Here is an 18,538-nt window from a genome sequence, read left to right as displayed (position 1 = left end):
AGGGGGGCTCGGGGCAAGAGACACCAGCATCACTGAGTTCAACTAGGGAGTTAATTGAATTTTCTCCACCTTGACTTAAACTCAGCTTGTGAAAAATGTCACACTGCAATGATTCTGGATGCCTCCTTTGGACTTCACATCTCTCCAGATTCAACAGCCTGAAGCCTCATGCCCCAGCGTGAGCTTGGCCCACCAGATGGCTTGTGCCAGAAGAAGATGCTTGCATTCTCCAGTGTGGAGACATGGATATCTTTTCCCCTTTCACAAGAGAGGCAGAGTTATATTGCAGTAGCACCTGGAGGCCAATCAGACTAGGCCCTCATTGTGGTAGGTGCTCTACTGTCTTGTAGTAACTGACAGTCCCTGCCCCAGACAGCTGACAGGCTATCCGCAGGGACTTTTCAGGCAGGACCGGCAGGGGAGGGTCCTTAACTGAGGAGCTCCATTCTGGTGGTGATGGTCTGCCAGAGTCTTTTACTGGTGCCTTCAAAGTACCCTTAAGTCTCAGCTGGCCTAGCTTTGGCTTCTTTAGTGTCCCTTGCCTTGATTTGCACCTCCAATCTCCTGATGACTAGCTGGGAACTGATCTGTTTGGAACTGGGGCTGTTGGAGATTCTGTCTCACTGTCAGTATCTGACTCTTTTCCTTTATTTTCCTTTCTGATCTGTATGCTCTGGATCTGGGAAGGCCTGAAACCAGCCTCCCGTTTTACAGGCACAGTTCATAGTACTTGCCCATCTGCCTATCTGATTTTCTTGCCCCAGCAGCTTGCTCAGTGTCGAAGTACTAGAAACAGCACCTGTGATTAAATAGGAATAGCTAGTGGGGGTACGAAACTGCAACCGCAGGCAAGTTCTCAAAATCAGGCCCTTGACATTTGGCATTTGGTCTTCAAGCCTCTCCATGAATGGAAAATGGCACACAATCCATAGCTGTTAAATAAAGATGCACACTGTTGCTTGCACAGCCAGAGCTGCAGCCCGTTCTCTGCAGAGGATTGTCATGCCATTGATACATAACAGGGAAGAGGCTGATTCACTTTTTAGATACTCCCTCAAACACCACACTGCAGGTAACCGCTGTATGTTGTGTTGAAGCTGCCTGTTAAATAAGTCGATTTCTCGGTGGGCAGGCCTGCTCTTTGAGCTGGAAGATGATAATTCCAGGTCAAGGAGACATACCTCTGTTAGCTTTGACTGAGCTAGCGCACTAAACCTTCAGCATCATGAGTGGTGGGACGTGGGAGGGACTAGCCCATAAGAACATAAGAATGGCCATACTGGGTCAGACCAAAGGTCCAGCCAGCCCAGTATCCTGTCTGGCCAGTGGCCAGTGCCAGGTGCCCCAGAGGGAGTGAACCTAACAGGAAATGATCACGTGATATCTCTCCTGCCATCCATCTCCACCCTCTGACAAACAGAAGCCAGGGACACCATTCCTTACCCATCCTGGCTAATAGCCATTAATGGACTTAACCTCCATGAATTTATCTAGTTCTTTTTTAAACCCTGTTATAGTCCTAGCCTTCACAACCTCCTCAGGCAAGGAGTTCCACAGGTTGACTGTGCTCTGTGTGAAGAAGTACTTCCTTTTATTTGTTTTAAACCTGCTGCCCATTAATTTCATTTGGTGGCCCCTAGTTCTTACATTATGGGAACAAGTAAATAACTTTTTCTTATTCACTTTCTCCACACCACGCATGATTTTATATACTTCTATCATATCCTCTCCTCTTTCCCAAGCTGAAAAGTCCTAGCCTCTTTAATTTCTCCTCATATGGGACCCGTTCCAAACCCCTAATCATTTTAGTTGCCCTTTGTCACGGAGTGTGGGGAGTCTGGGCCCTGCACCCCTCTTCCTGGAATTCACCGTGACTCTCAGCTAGCCAGGAAAACAGAAGGTTTATTGGACAATAGGAACACAGTCTAAAACAGAGCTTGTGGGTACAACCAGGACCCCTCAGTCAAGTCCTTCTGGGGGGGCAGGGAGCTTAGACCCCAGCCTTGGGGTTCCCTGCGTTCCACCACCCAGCACCAAACTGAAACGAACCCTTCCCCCCCCCAGCAGGCTCTCCCCTGCAGCCTTTGTCCAGTTTCCCTGGGCAGAGGTGTTACCTCCCCCATCCCCCTCCTGGCTCAGGTTACAGGGTCTCAGGTATCCCATTCCCAATGAAACTCCCCTGCCACATTCCCAGGTCAACACTCACCCCTCCCTGCTGCATCACACCCTTCTCTGAACCTTTTCTAATGCCAGTATATCTTTTCTGAGATGAGGAAACCACATCTGTATGCAGTATCCAAGATGTGGGCGTACCATGGATTTATATAAGGGCAATAAGATATTCTCCGTCTTATTCTCTATCCCTTTTTAAGGATTCCTAACGTCCTGTTTGCTTTTTGACTGCTGCTGCACACCCCATGGACATCTTCAGAGAACTATCCACGATCTCTTTCCTGTGAGTCATAGAATATTAGGATTGGAAGGGACCTCAGGAGATCATCTAATCCAACCCCCTGCTCAAAGCAGGGCCAATCCCCAATTTTTGCCCCAGATCCCAAATGGCCCCCTCAAGGATTGAACTCACAACCCTGGGTTTAGCAGGCCAATGCTCAAACCACTGAGCTATCCCTCCCCCTGATTAGTTGTAGCTAAATTAGCCCCCATCATATTGTATGTATAGTTGGGGTTATTTTTTCTAATGTGCATTACTTTCTATTTATCCACATTAAATTTCATTTGCCATTTTGTTGCCTAATCACTTAGTTTTGTGAGATCTTTTTGAAGTTCTTCACAGTCTGCTTTGGTCTTAACTATCTTGAGCAGTTTAGTATCGTCTGCAAACTTTGCCACTTCACTGTTTACCCCTTTCTCCAGATCATTTATGAATAAGTTGAATAGGATTGGTCCTAGGACTGACCCTTGGGGAACACCACTAGTTACCCCTCTCCATTCCGAAAATTTACCATTTATTCCTACCCTTTGTTCCCTGTATTTTAACCAGTTCTCAATCCATCAAAGGATCTTCCCTCTTATCCCATGACAACTTAATTTATGTAAGAGCCTTTGGTGAGGGATCTTGTCAAAGGCATTCTGGAAATCTAAATACACTATGTCCACTGGATCCCCCTGTGCACATGTTTATTGACCCCTTCAAAGAACTCTAATAGATTGGTAAGACATGATCTCCCTTTACAGAAACCATGTTGACTTTTGCCCAACAATTTATGTTCTTCCACGTGTCTGACAATTTTATTCTTTACTATTGTTTCAACTAATTTGCCCGGTAGTGGTGTTATAGTTACCTGTATGTAATTGCCAGGATCACCTCTAGAGCCCTTTTTAAATATTGGCATTACATTAGCTATCTTCTAGTCATTGGGTACAGAAGCTGATTTAAAGGACAGGTTACAAACCATAGTTAATAGTTCCGTAATTTCACATTTGAGTTCTTTGAGAACTCTTGGGTGAATGTCATCTGGTCCCGGTGACTTGTTACTATTAAGTTTATCAATTAATTCCAAAAACTCCTCTAATGACACTTCAATCTCTGACAATTCCTCAGATTTGTCACCTACAAAGGACCGCTCAGGTTTGGGAATCTCCCTAACATCCTCAGCCGTGAAGACTGAAGCAAACAATTAATTTAGTTTCTCCACAATGACTGTATTGTCTTTAAGTGCTCCTTTTGTATCTCAATCGTCCAGGGGCCCCGTTGATTGTTTAGCAGGCTACCTGCTTCTGATGTACTTAAAAAACATTTTGTTATTACCTTTTGAGTTTTTGGCTAGCTGTTCTTCAAACTCCTTTTTGGCTTCTCTTATTACGTTTTTACACATAATTTGGCAGTGTTTATGCGCCTTTCTATTTACCTCACTAGGATTTGACTTCCATTTTTTAAAAGATGCTTTTTTATGTCTCTCTGCTTCTTTTACATGGTTGGTAAGCCACGGTGGCTCTTCTTTAGTTCTTTTACTGTGTTTTTTAATTTGGGGTATGCATTTAAGTTGGGCCTCTATTATGATGTCTTTGAAAAGTGTCCATGCAGCTTGCAGGGATTTCACTCTAGTCACTGAAGAAAAGAAAAGGAGGACTTGTGGCACCTTAGAGACTAAGAAATTTATTTGAGCATAAGCTTTCGTGAGCTACAGCTCACTTCATTGGACACATGCAGTAGTATTTTCGACTGTATGCATCCGATGAAGTCAGCTGCAGCTCACGAAAGCTTATGCTCAAATAAATTTCTTAGTCTCTAAGGTGCCACAAGTCCTCCTTTTCTTTTTGTGGATACAGACTAACATGGCTGCTACTCTGAACTCTAGTCACTGTACCTTTTAATTTCTGTTTAACTAACCTCATTTTTGCATAGTTCCCCTTTCTGAAATTAAATGCCACAGTGTTGGGCTGTTGAGGTGTTCTTCCCACCACAGGAATGTTAAATGTCATTATATTATAGCCCGCTGAGTCCGTATCTATGGTCCCGATCAGGAAGTCTGTGTCGATAACCAGCATAGAACAGCCTTTCAGGGGCTTGGATCTGTGCGCAAGTCTGCCATCGCTTAGAGAAGGACATTTTGGGGACTTTGTGTATGCGTGCGATGGGTGGAGATTTTGTCATTCTATAGATTATGCAGGAAGATGGCTTGGGAATCTGAATATTTAGATGATTCTTTTAATATCTGGTACTGGAAGCAGCATGGCTGAAGTAGCTGAGCACTCTGGCCTCCATCCAGCACAGCACTTCAGGAGCAAAGCAGCTCTCCTGCTTTGCCGGATTGGGCCCAGCCCTTAAATCAGAGATGTGGGAGGAGAAGATTTGGCTCAGGCTGCCCATTCTGCTACTAACTGTGGGTGTGAAATCAAGCTAGCTCCAGAACCTCCCTGCCTCAGTTTTCCTTGCTATGACAACACTTGCCTTTAGAAGGGTTGAGATCTTTGCACTCAGTGCAAAGTCATATGGCTTACATTAGGAGTAGTAAACAGAAGTCTAAAGGCACTGATGCGCATGACACTCTGGTCTTTGTCCCATTGGCTGCACACTCTCTCCAAATACGACAAGCTCCGTTAATGCATGAATCAAATATAAACTGAGGAGCTGTCTTACTCCTAGTTAATAGTGCACTGCTTGTTACAGAGGGCCTGTTTACCTTGGATGTTAATGAGTCCATGATCTAGTATCCAAGAGGCCTGGGGGTGGCGATGGAGGGGGGTAGTAGCTGCCGTGAATACTGTTCTGTTTGTGCTGCAAGAAAGGAGCATTCGTGACTGTCATGTTGTAGAAGCTGCTGTGGTACCAGGTAAAATATCTGCGGGTTTTTTTCCTTCTCCCACTCTTGAACAGTGCATTTCTCCAGGGCCTGGTCTAAGGGCAGGCAGCTTTCATCACAGAGACCTACTAGGGCAGCAAAAGACTGAAGCAAACCCACTACGCTCTCTTCCCTCATCCGGGCACTTACGGAAAGCCAGGTAAAAGCATCTGTTTGTTGCAAGGCTGCCTTCTCTTCGAGGGGGTTAGTTTTCCAGCACATCAGCAACCTTGCTACCAAGTTGCACAAAAAAACATGTCCATGGATCAGCCATTTTAAAATCCTCCAGGTGTCCATATGAAAATAAAAGCCGACTCACAGGGCAGCAATAGCTTATATACATAAGTGGGGGGGGGAGGGATAGCTCAGTGGTTTGAGCATTGGCCTGCTAAACCCAGGGTTGTGAGTTCAATCCTTGAGGGGGCCATTTAGGGATCTGGGGCAAACACTGGGGACTGGTCCTGCTTTGAGCAGGGGGTTGGACTAGATGACCTCCTGAGGTCCCTTCCAACTCTGATATTCTATGATTCTATGATAAGTGTGTGTGTGTAGATAGATAGATATGTATGTGCTTACAGAGCCAACCAGTCTTAGTCAGAATGTTGCTGACTGGTTCCCTGATGCACCTACCTAGTCTATATTTACACATCCTGTTATTTTAGATGATATTCCCCCAACCTACTTGTTTATCTCACCCACCTCTCACATCTTGTATCAGGCCCAGGTCCTCAAAGGTATTTTGTCTCCTAACTTCCACTGAAATTACTGAAAGTTAAGAACCTAAATACCTTTGAGGGTCTGTGTCTAAGCTCTTAGGGGCAGGGATTGTCCTGTACTGTGTGTTTGTGCACTGCCTGGCACAATGAGAGGCCATTCAGTGCTTCTGCAATGGAGCTAATAATCAAAGTGTTTTATGAACCCGAAATCCCTAAAATTGCACAATCCCTTTGGATACATTGGAAACCAAAAACTTTCAGGGGTTATCTTCTGCTAAGGCATAGCAGGCCTAGTTTAAAAAGAAAAAGGGGGGGCACTAAAGTTGCACTTGTGCAGCGAATGAAGAGGTAATTTACACATGCAAACTGTGCACTGCTGACACAAATCAGGGAATAGTGTTGCCGGCTCTCACAAGATTTGATGTTTTACTAAACCGCTCTCCAGCTCCTGGAGTTATGTGATTATATGAGAATCTCAGCTTTCATTAAAAAAAAAAAAGTTTCTAGCCCTCATGCTGCAGAGAAAAACTTGGAAGTGTGACCCAGGTGTTTCTGAAGGGCTCAGAAAACAGAAGGCCAAAAGAAAGGTCCCAAATTGTTTTGTTCATTCTAAATCTCATGATTTTTAAGCCAATCTCATGGGGGTTTTTTATGTTTGGGGTTGGCAATTCTGAAAGTGTGGTTTTCCTGTTTGTGCCTCTCTCTCTACTGTGACCAATTTGGGGCACTGGCTTTTGAAATGGAGTCCCCCTAGTGTTAGAGCAGAGTCCTAGGTAAATTGATGCGATTTCCACATTTCTGGGAAAGACTGGATGATGAGAAAGTGGCAATTTTTGGTGTGTGTGGAAGGTTACTCAAACAGGGACATTAAATAGCAAGCAAAGTCTTTATACACCCATAAAATGGATATGCAAGTTGGCAATAGCCAGAAATGTCCATGTTAAGGGAGATCGTGGTATTGTTGTAGCTGTGCTGGTCTCAGCATATTAGAGAGACAAAGTGGGGGAGGGAATATATTTTATTGGACCAGCTTCTGTTGATGAGAGAGACAAGCTTTCGAGCCACACAGAGCTCTTCTTCAGGCTAGCGGAGACGCAGTCCATCCTTAACACACAGCGTACCTGGCTGTTTTTTCCCTCATGAAGGATAGCTTAGGGAGTGACTCAAACCATTAGCTTTAAAGCTTTCCGCTTAAAAAAAACCTAGCATAAAATCTGAAATCTGTAATGTGTGTGTCAATTTAAATATTACAGAGGAAGGTTGGGTTGGGGACCGATCCTCCTTCCACTGAAATCAGTAGGAGTTTTGACAAGACTTGAATGGCAGCATTGTAAAACCTAAGGGGTAGTGCTGCTCCTGGGTCCTGTTTTGTACATTTGTTTTTCCCTAAATACGTGAATAAGAGAGATTGGCCCAAACCAAATCCCCAGGGCTGAACAACCCAGAATCTGGTGACAGCCAGAGCCAGACCTGAACTATGCAGCATACACCTTGCTGTAAATATTATTGATAAGAACAAAACATGTTTGATACTCTATAATATTGGACAATCAGTTCCTCCTCCACCTACCTGCCAAGACTTGAGGCCAAGGCTCTGGGCCCAGTGCTCTTCAGTTGCCCTGGAGTGTAAATCCAGAGTACCTGTACTGAAGTCACAGGAGTTGTTCTGGATTTAGCTCGGGGTAGCAGAAAGCTAGGAAGCTCTCACAGATGCACAACAGAAAGCAGGAGAATGCTCAGCTTTATGGGATGTCTGCACTGCAGCACGTTTCGAGGTACCAGACCTAGCTTTGATCTTGCTAGCTCAAAGCCAGCTTGTGTAACAATAGCAATGAAACCATGGCAGCAAGGGCGGTGGCATAGGCTCGTCCTGCCTGCCCAGAACACTGGGAACGTAGTTGGGCAGATGCCATCCATTTGCCATGGCTTCACTGCTACTGTTACTTGAGTTAACTAGATCAAAGCTAGCTCAGGAATGTCTATGTGTGTGGCAGTCACACCTCTGACTGCAGTGTGGAGATTGCCTTAGGGCAGGGCTACATTCACTTTACGGAGTTGTGTAGAGTGCGGACAGTGCATGCCCAGCTAGTACGGTTATAAATAGCAGCATACGGCACTGTTTAGGTGAGTAGAGAAGTGTGCCCCACACATCTGAACCCCCAGGGTATATACCCTACCCAGTTCTCTACATGCCCAAGCACTTCCTCCCACATTTCCACTGCTGGTTTTAGTAGTATGGTGCCCTGCTGCCTCCCCACTACAGTAGCCTTTCCCTGCTGCTTCCCCCATGTCAATGTCTTTCCCTGTTGCCGGAGCCTTTCACTGCAGCCTGTAGCTACAGCTGTAGTGCTGATACGTTGCCGTAAGTATGGACGTAGCCTTTGATGCACTCTTGCAGTGAGACTCTGGACTTTGCAAGGAAGCGGAGAAAGAACTTTATTTCCAAGTCTCTTCTTCCAGAGTGCAACTTGCATGTGCTTACAGCGCACTGTAGGTCTCTCATACTGTGTGTTCTGCCCTCGTTTTCTTTCCAAAAAAATCTTTCCATTCACCTTTGTGTTTCTTGGCTTCCATTGGTTTCAGAGGGACATGCCAAGCCGGGTTTCTAAATGTGGGAATCCTAACAGGACGCTCCAATCAGCACGTATGCTCAGCATTGCCAGTTTCACGTGACTAGATCTCCGTGTGTGGAGATGCAGTGTCCAGGCTCCTTGTCTAACAGTCCAGTGTGCGCTGGGCTGCAGTGTTAATGAAGCTGAATCTGGGGGGGTTTCAGAGTATTCTGGCTGCTGCAGGAGACTGTCTTTCAGGGGGAAGCTGGGGTTCTGTTGGACGTCGAGGGCCCCGTCCTGCCAGGGTCCCAGTGGAGCTGAAGGTGCCCAGCACCTTGCAGACAGGGAGGCTGCCAAGTTTTGCAAGTCCCAGCAAAAGTGCCATTTTAATAAGAATGTTACATGCAAAGCGCTGAGTGTCTTCTGCCCCAACAGCCTCAGCACAAACCAGCCCCTGAAAAACCAAGTGGAGCCAGTTGAGGGGGAATAATGAAGGGGCTAAACACAGGAAGAATCATTCAGTGTAATGGATAGGCTGGCTGATCTCTCTCCCCACCTGGACCTCCAGGCTGTCCCCGCCTCCCTCCACCATTGGCTCAGCTGTGTCTGTGCTGGCTTGTCCCTTCCCCACTAAGCCGATGCAATGTGCTGCCCAGTGGGGTCAGCCTGGCACAGCCTGTCCGCACGGTGCCATTTGGAGCACCCAGGCTGCGCTGTGCCCCAGCGCATCAAGGGGGCGCACTCTGGGCCCCAACCGCTGGACTGCTAAGGTTCCTTATAGGGAAGGTGTGGGCAGAAGGCCCAGGGAGGTTTGAGTGTGTCTCGCTAGGTCAGGAGAAGTCAGTTGCAAAGCTGGGGTTAGGCTCCGGGATGAGATCCGACCCCACGGAAGTCAGTGGGAGTTTTGCGGTTGACGTCCATGGAGCCAGGATTTCCCCCAGCAGACCTGGCTCCCAGCCCAGCAGGCAGAAGTATCGGGAAGGGAAGATGATCATGACCTATTCCCAAGATCCTCTAGTGAGGGGCACATTAAAAACTCCAGGGGGACACCTGCCACCCTGTTCCTGCCCTCGCTAGCTGATCAAACCCTCCTGACCCATAGCCCTGGCATGTGGGGACCTGACTCCTTTCCCTTCTTGGTCCTCAGGTTGATGTCCCTCAACCCTGTGAGAGCCAAAGCCCCTGATCCTGCCTTCGGTGGCCTCGTCGTAGCAGGTTTGGCTTTTGCTTTGGCGTTCTTGGTGCAATGGCCCTGGGGCTTCCATCTTGAAACATTCGCTCTTCTCTGCAATTAGCAGCTCTATGCGTTCAGGGCAGGGAGTAGCCAGCTTTGAACTCAGCCTCAGGTGCTTTGTGCTGCTCCTTTGACTGAGATCTTCTAAGGTATGGGTTAGATCTTCTGAGGCTGGGTTCGGCTAGGCCAAAGTTTTCAAAAGTGGCCCCTGATTTTGCCTGCCCATCCAGAGCACCATGTGCAGGATTCTCTCCAGTGCTGAGCACCCACAGCTCCGTCTGAAGCCAGTGGGTGCTACACATGCTCAGCGCTTCTAAAAATCAACCCCCCAAAACAGGCACCAAACAACAGCAGCTCCTTCAGAAAGTTTGGGCTCTCGTATTTAGAGCAGAGGGCTGAGTCAGGGCTCCTTCCCTGGCTGTGCCTTGATCCTCATCAGCTTGAGCAAACACTGGGCAGCCACACAGAGCTAGGTGTTGCCATCCTGTGCACACACGAGCGTTCAAAGTCTAAAAGGACAGTCCGTGGCGTCTTCCAGACGCAGCACTTGAGGTGGCCCCAGCCTTTGCCTGCAGCAGGAAGTTCCATTCATGGCCCTGAACCCGCAGCTCTGGGTTTATTACCCACAGGAGACTCACTGACTGGCCCTTGAGAAGGACGCCAGGACAGCACGTGCTGGAGCAGGCAGAGCTGTGGGATCTGTCCACTGGGGGAGAAGAGAGATTGTGCCTCAGGCCACCTGTACACACCTCCCCTTAGAAGAGGGCAGTGGTTGTCGTCCCATGTGTAGGATGGGAAATACCATTTGGAAAACGCATCATTCAGGGTTCATCTGTTGCCCAGAAAAGAGCCCGGAGCCAGGCCCTGCTTTTGGGCAGCAGCTCAGCTACCACCACGGTCCTGCTAGCATTCCCTTTAGTCTCCCCCAGTGACAGGAGCATTATCACAGACAGGGTATTGTCCTTTAGCCACAGCATCCACCCCTCTGCTTAGGGTAGGTGCAGACATGTAGTGGTCAAACGTCAGCCCCCTACCGATGCTCCCATTCCCACCATTGCTACCATGGCTGGAGAGGCATTGGGGGGAGGAGGGCAAGTGTGTGATCTTGAGAAAAATGCTTGTGTACGACCTCTGTGTGGGTGGAGGAAAGGGAAGATATGAGAGCAGATTTCGGATATAGTGGAGGATATATGTACATGCCATCATGGGCACATGGGCAGTTCCAAAAAGAGGAACTGCAACAAGTTAAATGACCCTTGTTAACCCAAAATAATGAGACTTCCCATCATGTGTCAGGAATAAACATGACAGCAATGGGGGGCACTCAGATGCAAGGGGGTGGGCACTCCAAGGACCTAGGAAAATAAGTGGCAACACCAACCCCACCCTCCAGGCAAAATCCTGAGGACAAATGAATGCCACACCATGCCTTGATGATCATGCTCTCCCGGCCCAGGGGAGGGAAGTCAGTCTCAGAATCAAGAGCCCACCACAGATAATGCTCTGCTCCCAATGGTCCAATCCAGTAGGAGCTGGCTCAAGAACATCAATGAAAGCTGCCATGGTGGAAACAGAGTGAGCCGGGAAGCAAGCGGTGTAGGCCTCCATAAAGCAAGAACAGTATGTGGGCTGGCACCTGGAAGCAGAGGAGGCAGGTTTAATCTGCAGGATTTAGGGGAACGCTCCAGGCTCCCACTCATTTCCCTAGGCCCCTTCAAACTTTTGAGACGTGAAGCTCCCAGGGTTGTGAACGTGAGCAGGAGGAAAGCTGCATGGATTGCATGGGGTTGTAGGTTGCCCCTGGATTTCGGGCTCAGTCAGAGAGGGGATGGAGTGCACGCCTTGCTCTGCGATTGCACCAGTTCCTCTCACACCCGCCTTCCCCCACCAACATGGCAGCCAGGAAACCGCAGCTAAACTGTTTCTCCCTCCAGAGAGGCTCTGGACCAGGCCAGCAGCACTTCCTGGCAAGCCCATCTCTCCCCACACTTTGTACCCCACGGGAATCCTTCACTACACCTCGCTCTGCTCCATGGGGGAAGAAGAAGACGAGGGCTGTGAGCCGCAGGAGCCTAGGGACTGCAGAGTAAGAAAGCACCATCTGGACAGCAATTTGATTTCCTAGGGCTGGGACACCCTGAGAACCTGGCCCACCTTGCTGGATATCATGGTATAATTGTTTCCTCTCCAGTATCAATGACAATGGCTGAGTCACCGTTTGGCCATCTCCAGACCCCTACCCCAATATGATGGCTTATGATTGTATCCCAAATACAGATCTTTGGCTCACAGCAAATTTTCCTCCTTTCGTCCTGCTGATGTTGCTAAGAGAGATAGACAGAGGCACCCTGCTCCACAGGTCAGGGTGCTCCCTTCGGTAGCTAGGAACCTAGACTAATGGCCCTTAGCCCCTCCAGGAGCAATGTGGGGCTCCTTACATACTCCCCCTGCTCAGACTGAAGCCTATAAGACAGGTCAGCTATGACCCACCCATCCTGTAGATGTCACCACAGCTGACAGTTTATTACACAGTCATAGTGGGGCTGAGCACTTATCCTCATTAGAGTAAAACCTCGTCCGTTCCTCTGGGATGGGAGGAGCCTTTGTGGAGCAGACAAAGAGAGGAACTCTGCACTCCTTTGCAGAGCTTCATGCCAGTTGCACATAGCTCTGGGTGGTGTGGCTGGGACTGGGATTATGCCTTACTGCTGGCCACAAATTTCAGAGAGGGAGTGTGGGGACTCCAGGAGACCTGGCTCTGCCACTGGCCTGCTGGATGACCTTGGGCAGTCACTACCCTGCTCTTTGCCTCAGTTTCCCCATCTGTAAAATGGCAACAATGAGTCCCTTGGCTCTTTTTATGAAGCACTTTGAGCGCTCCAGAGGAAAAGGGCTACATAAGTGCGAGGTAGTACTAGGAAGCTAGCGAGCAAGGATGGGCTGCAGAGTTGCCTGACACCCGCTCCAACGGTTTGGGTGTTGATTCCCTTCCCACAGCTCCTCTGGCATGCTCTGCCCAAAGCCCATTTAGTCAGGGAGAAAAGAGGGAATTTCACCCAGGTTGAATGAGCAATTGGGTGAGTGATCGTACCATCCTGGGTCTTCTATTTAACAAAGCGCTGCCACCCTGCCATGTGACTGCTACTGTGGTCCTTTGCATTGAGAAGAAGTCGCTCTTCAGTAGCTAGTTTCATTTTAGTCTAGAAGGCGCCTGCTGTGAAAGTGTAATTGTGATATGCATATGGATCACTGTCAGGCAGTGACCTCCCCATCTGATGGCTATATCCGTGCTCTCTGAGAAAGGCATGCCATGGAGTTGTGTTGCTGTGAACCTATGAATAGTTTAATCATCTGCTCCTTTAAAAATGTCTGGCTGTACCACTAGAAGAGGGAAGGGGCTGGAATTTAACTAGCTGTGAGTGAGCCAGGCATCCGAGTGGAGCTGTTTTTTGAAGACCAAAGTCTTCTGGGCACTGCACCACGTTTCTAATAAATCGATTTTAGTCGTCTGAGCCGACTCTAAGTGTACTGGTTTATGTCATTCCTGGCCTAGGATAAGCAGCTGTGTAACCGACGTTGGTGTTGTGAGGACCTAGATTAAGAAATAATCAACCCAGGCCATTGTTACTATCTAACGTTACATTGCAGTAGTGCCTATAGGCACTTAGGTGAGGTACAAATATGTAGTAAACGATAGTTGCGTTCCAAATGCTTTCAGCCTGAAAGCCTTTGAGAACAGTGTATTGCACGTGGTACACACATTCTTAACCGACACACTGGAAAGACAGACCAGGGAATAAAGGCAGCTTAGTTTAGTTAATTGATTGATTAGTCCCTTGATTGATTGCATTGATGTTCATTGCAATAAGTGCCCAGCGTCTTGCATATGAAGGAGACTGTTTGTTGTGGGACTGAATAATTCTGCCTCTCTCACAATAAACCCAGCCAGTCGCTTCCTGCTATGCTGCATGTGTGTTTGTTCATTTACCATTTACTTAGAATCCAGCTCCAGTGGCACAGAAATCCAGGGATTCCTTTGAGAGGTCCACACAGGGCAAAGGCTGTGCTCAAGTCTGACAGTTTAGCAGGCTCTTTAAATCTGTTGCATTTGTGCACTTGTGTTCAGCCTCCTTATAGACCAAGTTTTCTTCTGATGTGTCCTGATCCTGAATGCATCACCTTAATTTCTGCTCATGAGCTATTGCTGGCCTGGGCCCAAACACATAAGAGCTTCATGAATTACTTTCAGGAACTGAAAGCCTGAGAAGTGGAAAGACAAACATCACAAGGAGGGCCAGGTTCCATGACGCAGTGTGTACAGAGGAGGGAACAGAACAGGCCTGTTCCATCCTACGCTGCTCTGAAGCAGCCCCCCATGTGCCAACTAATGCCAGATGCATTACTGCTGCAAATTGGGAAGGGCCCTCCTGACCATTCTCCTCCCACCCACAAAAGAATAGAATGAAAAAATCCGTGTAAACTCTGAGCAGCTGTAGTCCTGGGCAGAAAGTCTGAAAGCCTGTCTACATAATTACCAGCATTATTATACTGGTACAATTAGCCAGCTAGCAGTGGCCTAAGTGTGCACCCAGGCTAGTTATAGAATCATAGAATCATAGAATATCAGGGTTGGAAGGGACCTCAGGAGGTCATCTAGTCCAACCCCCTGCTCAAAGCAGGACCAATCCCCAATTAAATCATCCCAGCCAGGGCTTTGTCAAGCCTGACCTTAAAAACGTCTAAGGAAGGAGATTCTACCAACATCGGGGATAGCTATTATACCGGGATAGCTATTGTGGTATAATTATAGTAATACTGGTAAATTACCCAAGCCCTTAACCATTGCAAATTTATAGAAAATTGGTCTAATCTGGCTAGTTTCACAGCCTGTGTAACTTACATTTCTGTGACAGCGGAAGGGCAGGCATCATTTCTAACTTCCTCCTTCTAGGAGATGTTACAGTAGCCATGGGACTCAGTGACACTGCCCCCTACCATGTGGCAGGGGTATTATCCTCTGTAACCCTGATCTGTGTAGAGTGACTACAGCCAGGTAATAAACATCAGGCTTTCACCAGCACTCCTTACCTAATTACATAGTCATTTCTTGGCTTTTTATAACTGTGTATGGTCTTATGGTTAAAGCACAGGACTGGGGTTCCTGACCTGGTTTGGGTTCAGCAGCCTTCTGTTGTGAAGTTAGGAAAATAATTCACTTAACCACGCTGTGCCTCAGTTTACCTGTCTGTAAAATAATACCCCCCCCATACACATGGGGAGAGCGAGGGAGCAAGGGCAAGTTAATTAACATGGAGCTCTTTAGATGGAAGGTGCTGTGCAAATGCAAACTGGCACAATTAACATTTGCCATTCTGTAATGGTTTCCAGCCAGGGAGCTTAATGTGTTATTAGTAATTAACTCCAGGAGTAAACAGCAGCACATTTTTCCTTTGGAGATTTGCATGAGAATTAGAGTTATTAATCTGCTCTCGTCTCATGCTGAAACTGCAACCAAGACACATGCCACAAAGGATTCCTGCAAGAATGCAGCAGTAGCTGACTCTAGGCATTCATACATCCCCAAGAGTTGGTACGTAACCCTGGCTTCTAACACTCTGGAACAAATTACCAGGAGTTGGCCTACAAAACAGGGGCCAGAGCAGGAAATTGCACTGAATGGGGAAACAGTCAGGTCCTATGCACATGGTAAGTTCAGTTGTTCCTTTTGCAACATTAGTTGTGTAATGTAACATATCTGATGGGTGTCAACTGCCTAACAGACAGTGAGGTCTTGCTGCCGGGCTAGGGAGGGTCAAAGAAACATTTGACCCTCAGATGCATGCGACGGTCCCATGCTATCAGAGACAGCTGCTGTCCTGGAGGGGCATCATGTTGTCACAGACAGTTTTCATATCTCCTTCCCCTGGGTGAGGCTGATATGGGAGCAGATTCCAGGGGATTCCAGGTGGCCTGCACCCCTGTTTGAAATGAGCGAGAAGCGAAGGTGTGTGGAATGCTGTTACGCTGTGCTAGTCGGCAGGGTAATCTCACAGCTATGCGCAATCAGTGGGGAAGGAGAACGGATGTGCTACAAAATATCATCATATTTGGGTGTATGAAAGTGAGGGGGAGTTAGGCTGCCAACGCCCTTCAGTGCCATTGACAACCCCAGCTGTGATCGGGAGCAAGGCAGGACATCTCTTGTTCAAAGGGGGGGAGTTTGTACATCACTGTGATGGCAGCTAGACCCCACACTGGCCCTGAAAGGGTTAAAGGGCGCTGGCTTGCTCAATTAGGACATTGGGTGGCAACTACAGGGTGTGTCAGGGCCAATGAAGGATGAGACTCAGCTGTTGGGGGAGCTGGGTGGTTTGTATAAATTTAAAGGAAGGGCGTCAGGGCAGAAAGAGATGTCTAGGCCTTGGAAACATATCCTGAGAAGGGATTCCAGGGCTGTGAAAGCTGTGGCTAGGCTATAGGACAGGCGTGCGCACCTGTGGGGGGCCTGGATGGAGGGGCAGGGCTGTAGTGAGGGTCTCCAGGGACAAAGCCCTGGGACTGGACACTGAACAAAGAAGAGACCAGGAGGAACATGAGCTGAAGGCTTGATCATCGATATCTCAGCGGATGTGGATTGGTGCAGCGTGTTGGTACCCTGGCATGGGTGGAACTGAGCATGGCTTGGCTGGAGAGCCGAGTCACCACCCCAGTACTAGAGCAGCTGTTAGCCAGGGGAAGGGAGCCTGCTAGGCTGTCCCCAGCAAGGAGGGGCACACCAGCTGGTTAGTCTCTCGCCAACAATCCCCAGGAAGTATTTGGTCTCCCATAGCCTGGCTTGCTGTGAATGCCAGCAGCACTGCTGAGCTTTCCATAGGCAGCAATTATTCCTGCTCTGCCCCCAGAGCTGGTGCCCAGGGCCACTCCTAGCTCTGATGTAGCAGTGTCTGGAATCTGGATCTTTCCAGTGCTCAGATGGCCAGTGGTGTCCCTTAGCCTCCCAAACAGCTACAGGCACAGACCTTTAATCTGTAATTTGCTAGCGGTCTCTCTCCCAGCCAGCCACCATGATTCCTGGTGCCACTGCAGACAGCTCCACCCGCCAAAGCAGTGCTGCTTGGAGTTTGGGGGCAGCTCCTCAAATACAGCTCAGCTGCCCCATGTCCTGGTGGGAGCCCAGTTCAGTGTGGGACCCAAAGGCTCCTCTGCCCCTCCCTACACTCTTACACTGGGTGGGGGCTGGTCCATTTGGAGGTGGGGAGTTGGTATCAGACTGTTTCACACCCTGCCCTGCATGTTAAGGCTGACTCTGAAAGATTCCAACCCCTGCCCACACCCTCTGCCGCTACAAGATCAGAGCAGCTGTAGTAGTGCGAACTGCCCTCCTGCTCCAGGGGGGACGCCCCCTGTTTGCTGCCCCACAGGTGCACGCGTACGTGCTTCAGCCTCCCCAACAGCTGCTGCAGAGGAGGAAAGGAGACAGGGCCCAACTACTGCTTCCCAGAGCGGGAGTGCTGCAGGTACTGCGGTTTGCCTCACTCTTGTTTAGCCCTAGAGCTGCCCCATCATAGGTGGGGGGTTGGGATCAGCTGTCCCAGAGGTGACCGGAAATGTCTGAAGAACGGGAGGAAGGGAAAGCCTGGCATGACTGAGGCCTCCTGGGCAGGGACTGCACAGACCCCTCTCGTCTTGTTCCCACAAGCGAGCGGCTATCTGCCATGGGGAGTGGGCCCCCTGGTCTAGGGGGCTGGATGCCCTCACCCCTTGGAAGAGCGGAGATGAACCAGTTTGCACGGTGCAAATTAGTTTGTCTTTCTTTCAGAGAGACTTCAATGCATTGCTTAGGTTCCTTTAATATAACATTCCCTTGCAAATACGGCCCCAGGCCGGGGCAGCCTGCAGGACAGGAGGATTCCCAGCTGGAATCCCAGCTTCTTCTCTGATTGTCTACAATCTCCCAGCACAATCGTTCTGGCTGTATCCTCAGTGGCCTCCAGTCCCTGCTCGCTTGGCCACCTCTCCATGGACCCAGCTCTGCTCCTATGGTGGTTAACGGAGAAAATTCCCAGTGAAAACAATGGAAGTGAGAAGGGGCCCAACATCCCCACATTTACGGGGCTCTCCTGCCACTGCTGCCAGATTGACCCAAAAAACAGATCAACCCAAAAATCTGAACATGTCCCCAAAAGATTAAACTATGATTATTATTCTTGCCCTGTGTGAGTTTTCCCAGACTCCCCCAGCTCATGCCCAATGTGCGTGTTTGGCAATTACAGGGTTGCCAAAGCTAGCAGATCTGTAGTGAGGAAGGTGATTTTGGGCCCCCGCTGAGATCAAGGCCCCATGGCCAGCTCATGACTATTCCTGTACTCAAAAGGGCCCCCATCTCCTGTTATAGCCACTGGGGATGAAGCCAGCAAGATAGCAGCCACTTCCCTACAGTCGATCTGCATGTGGGTGCGGAAGGGAGGCTGCCCTTAAACTTGTCTGCTACCTCCCACTTTTTTTAGTGATTTTGAAGCATTGCCCACAGGCAAAATGGCTGCCAGTGTATGGTTGGGGGCGGGGCTGGACCCAGGGATTGTGAGAAGCAGCAGAGACACCCTGCAAGGTAGAGTGGGAGGTAGAGTGACCAGATGTCCCGTTTTTAAAGGGACAGTCCCCTTTTTTGGGACTTTTTCTTATGTAGTATTACCCTCCACCCCCGTCCCCTTTTTTCACAGTTCCTATCTGGTT

General features: G+C 48.8%; 1 protein-coding gene across 2 annotated transcripts in view; it reads left to right on the top strand.

The window, feature by feature from the left end:
- DNM3 (dynamin 3) overlaps positions 1-13,767 on the top strand; it is a 347,110-nt gene extending 333,343 nt beyond the window's left edge. For both annotated transcript variants that reach the window (XM_075131456.1, XM_075131455.1), the window contains 3 exons: positions 5,339-5,463; positions 9,719-9,786; positions 11,740-13,767. In XM_075131456.1, coding sequence (XP_074987557.1) covers positions 5,339-5,463; positions 9,719-9,786; positions 11,740-11,930 — 384 coding nt within the window. In that variant the 3' untranslated portion in view covers positions 11,931-13,767. The remainder of the gene's footprint in view (positions 1-5,338; positions 5,464-9,718; positions 9,787-11,739) is intronic.
- The last annotated feature ends 4,771 nt before the right edge of the window (positions 13,768-18,538 follow it).

This window comes from Caretta caretta, chromosome 8 (genome assembly GCF_965140235.1).
Source record: "Caretta caretta isolate rCarCar2 chromosome 8, rCarCar1.hap1, whole genome shotgun sequence".
Classification (NCBI taxonomy): Eukaryota; Metazoa; Chordata; order Testudines; family Cheloniidae; genus Caretta; species Caretta caretta.
The sequence above is the reverse complement of the archived record's forward strand: the minus strand, read 5'-3'. Positions and strand labels throughout refer to the sequence as shown.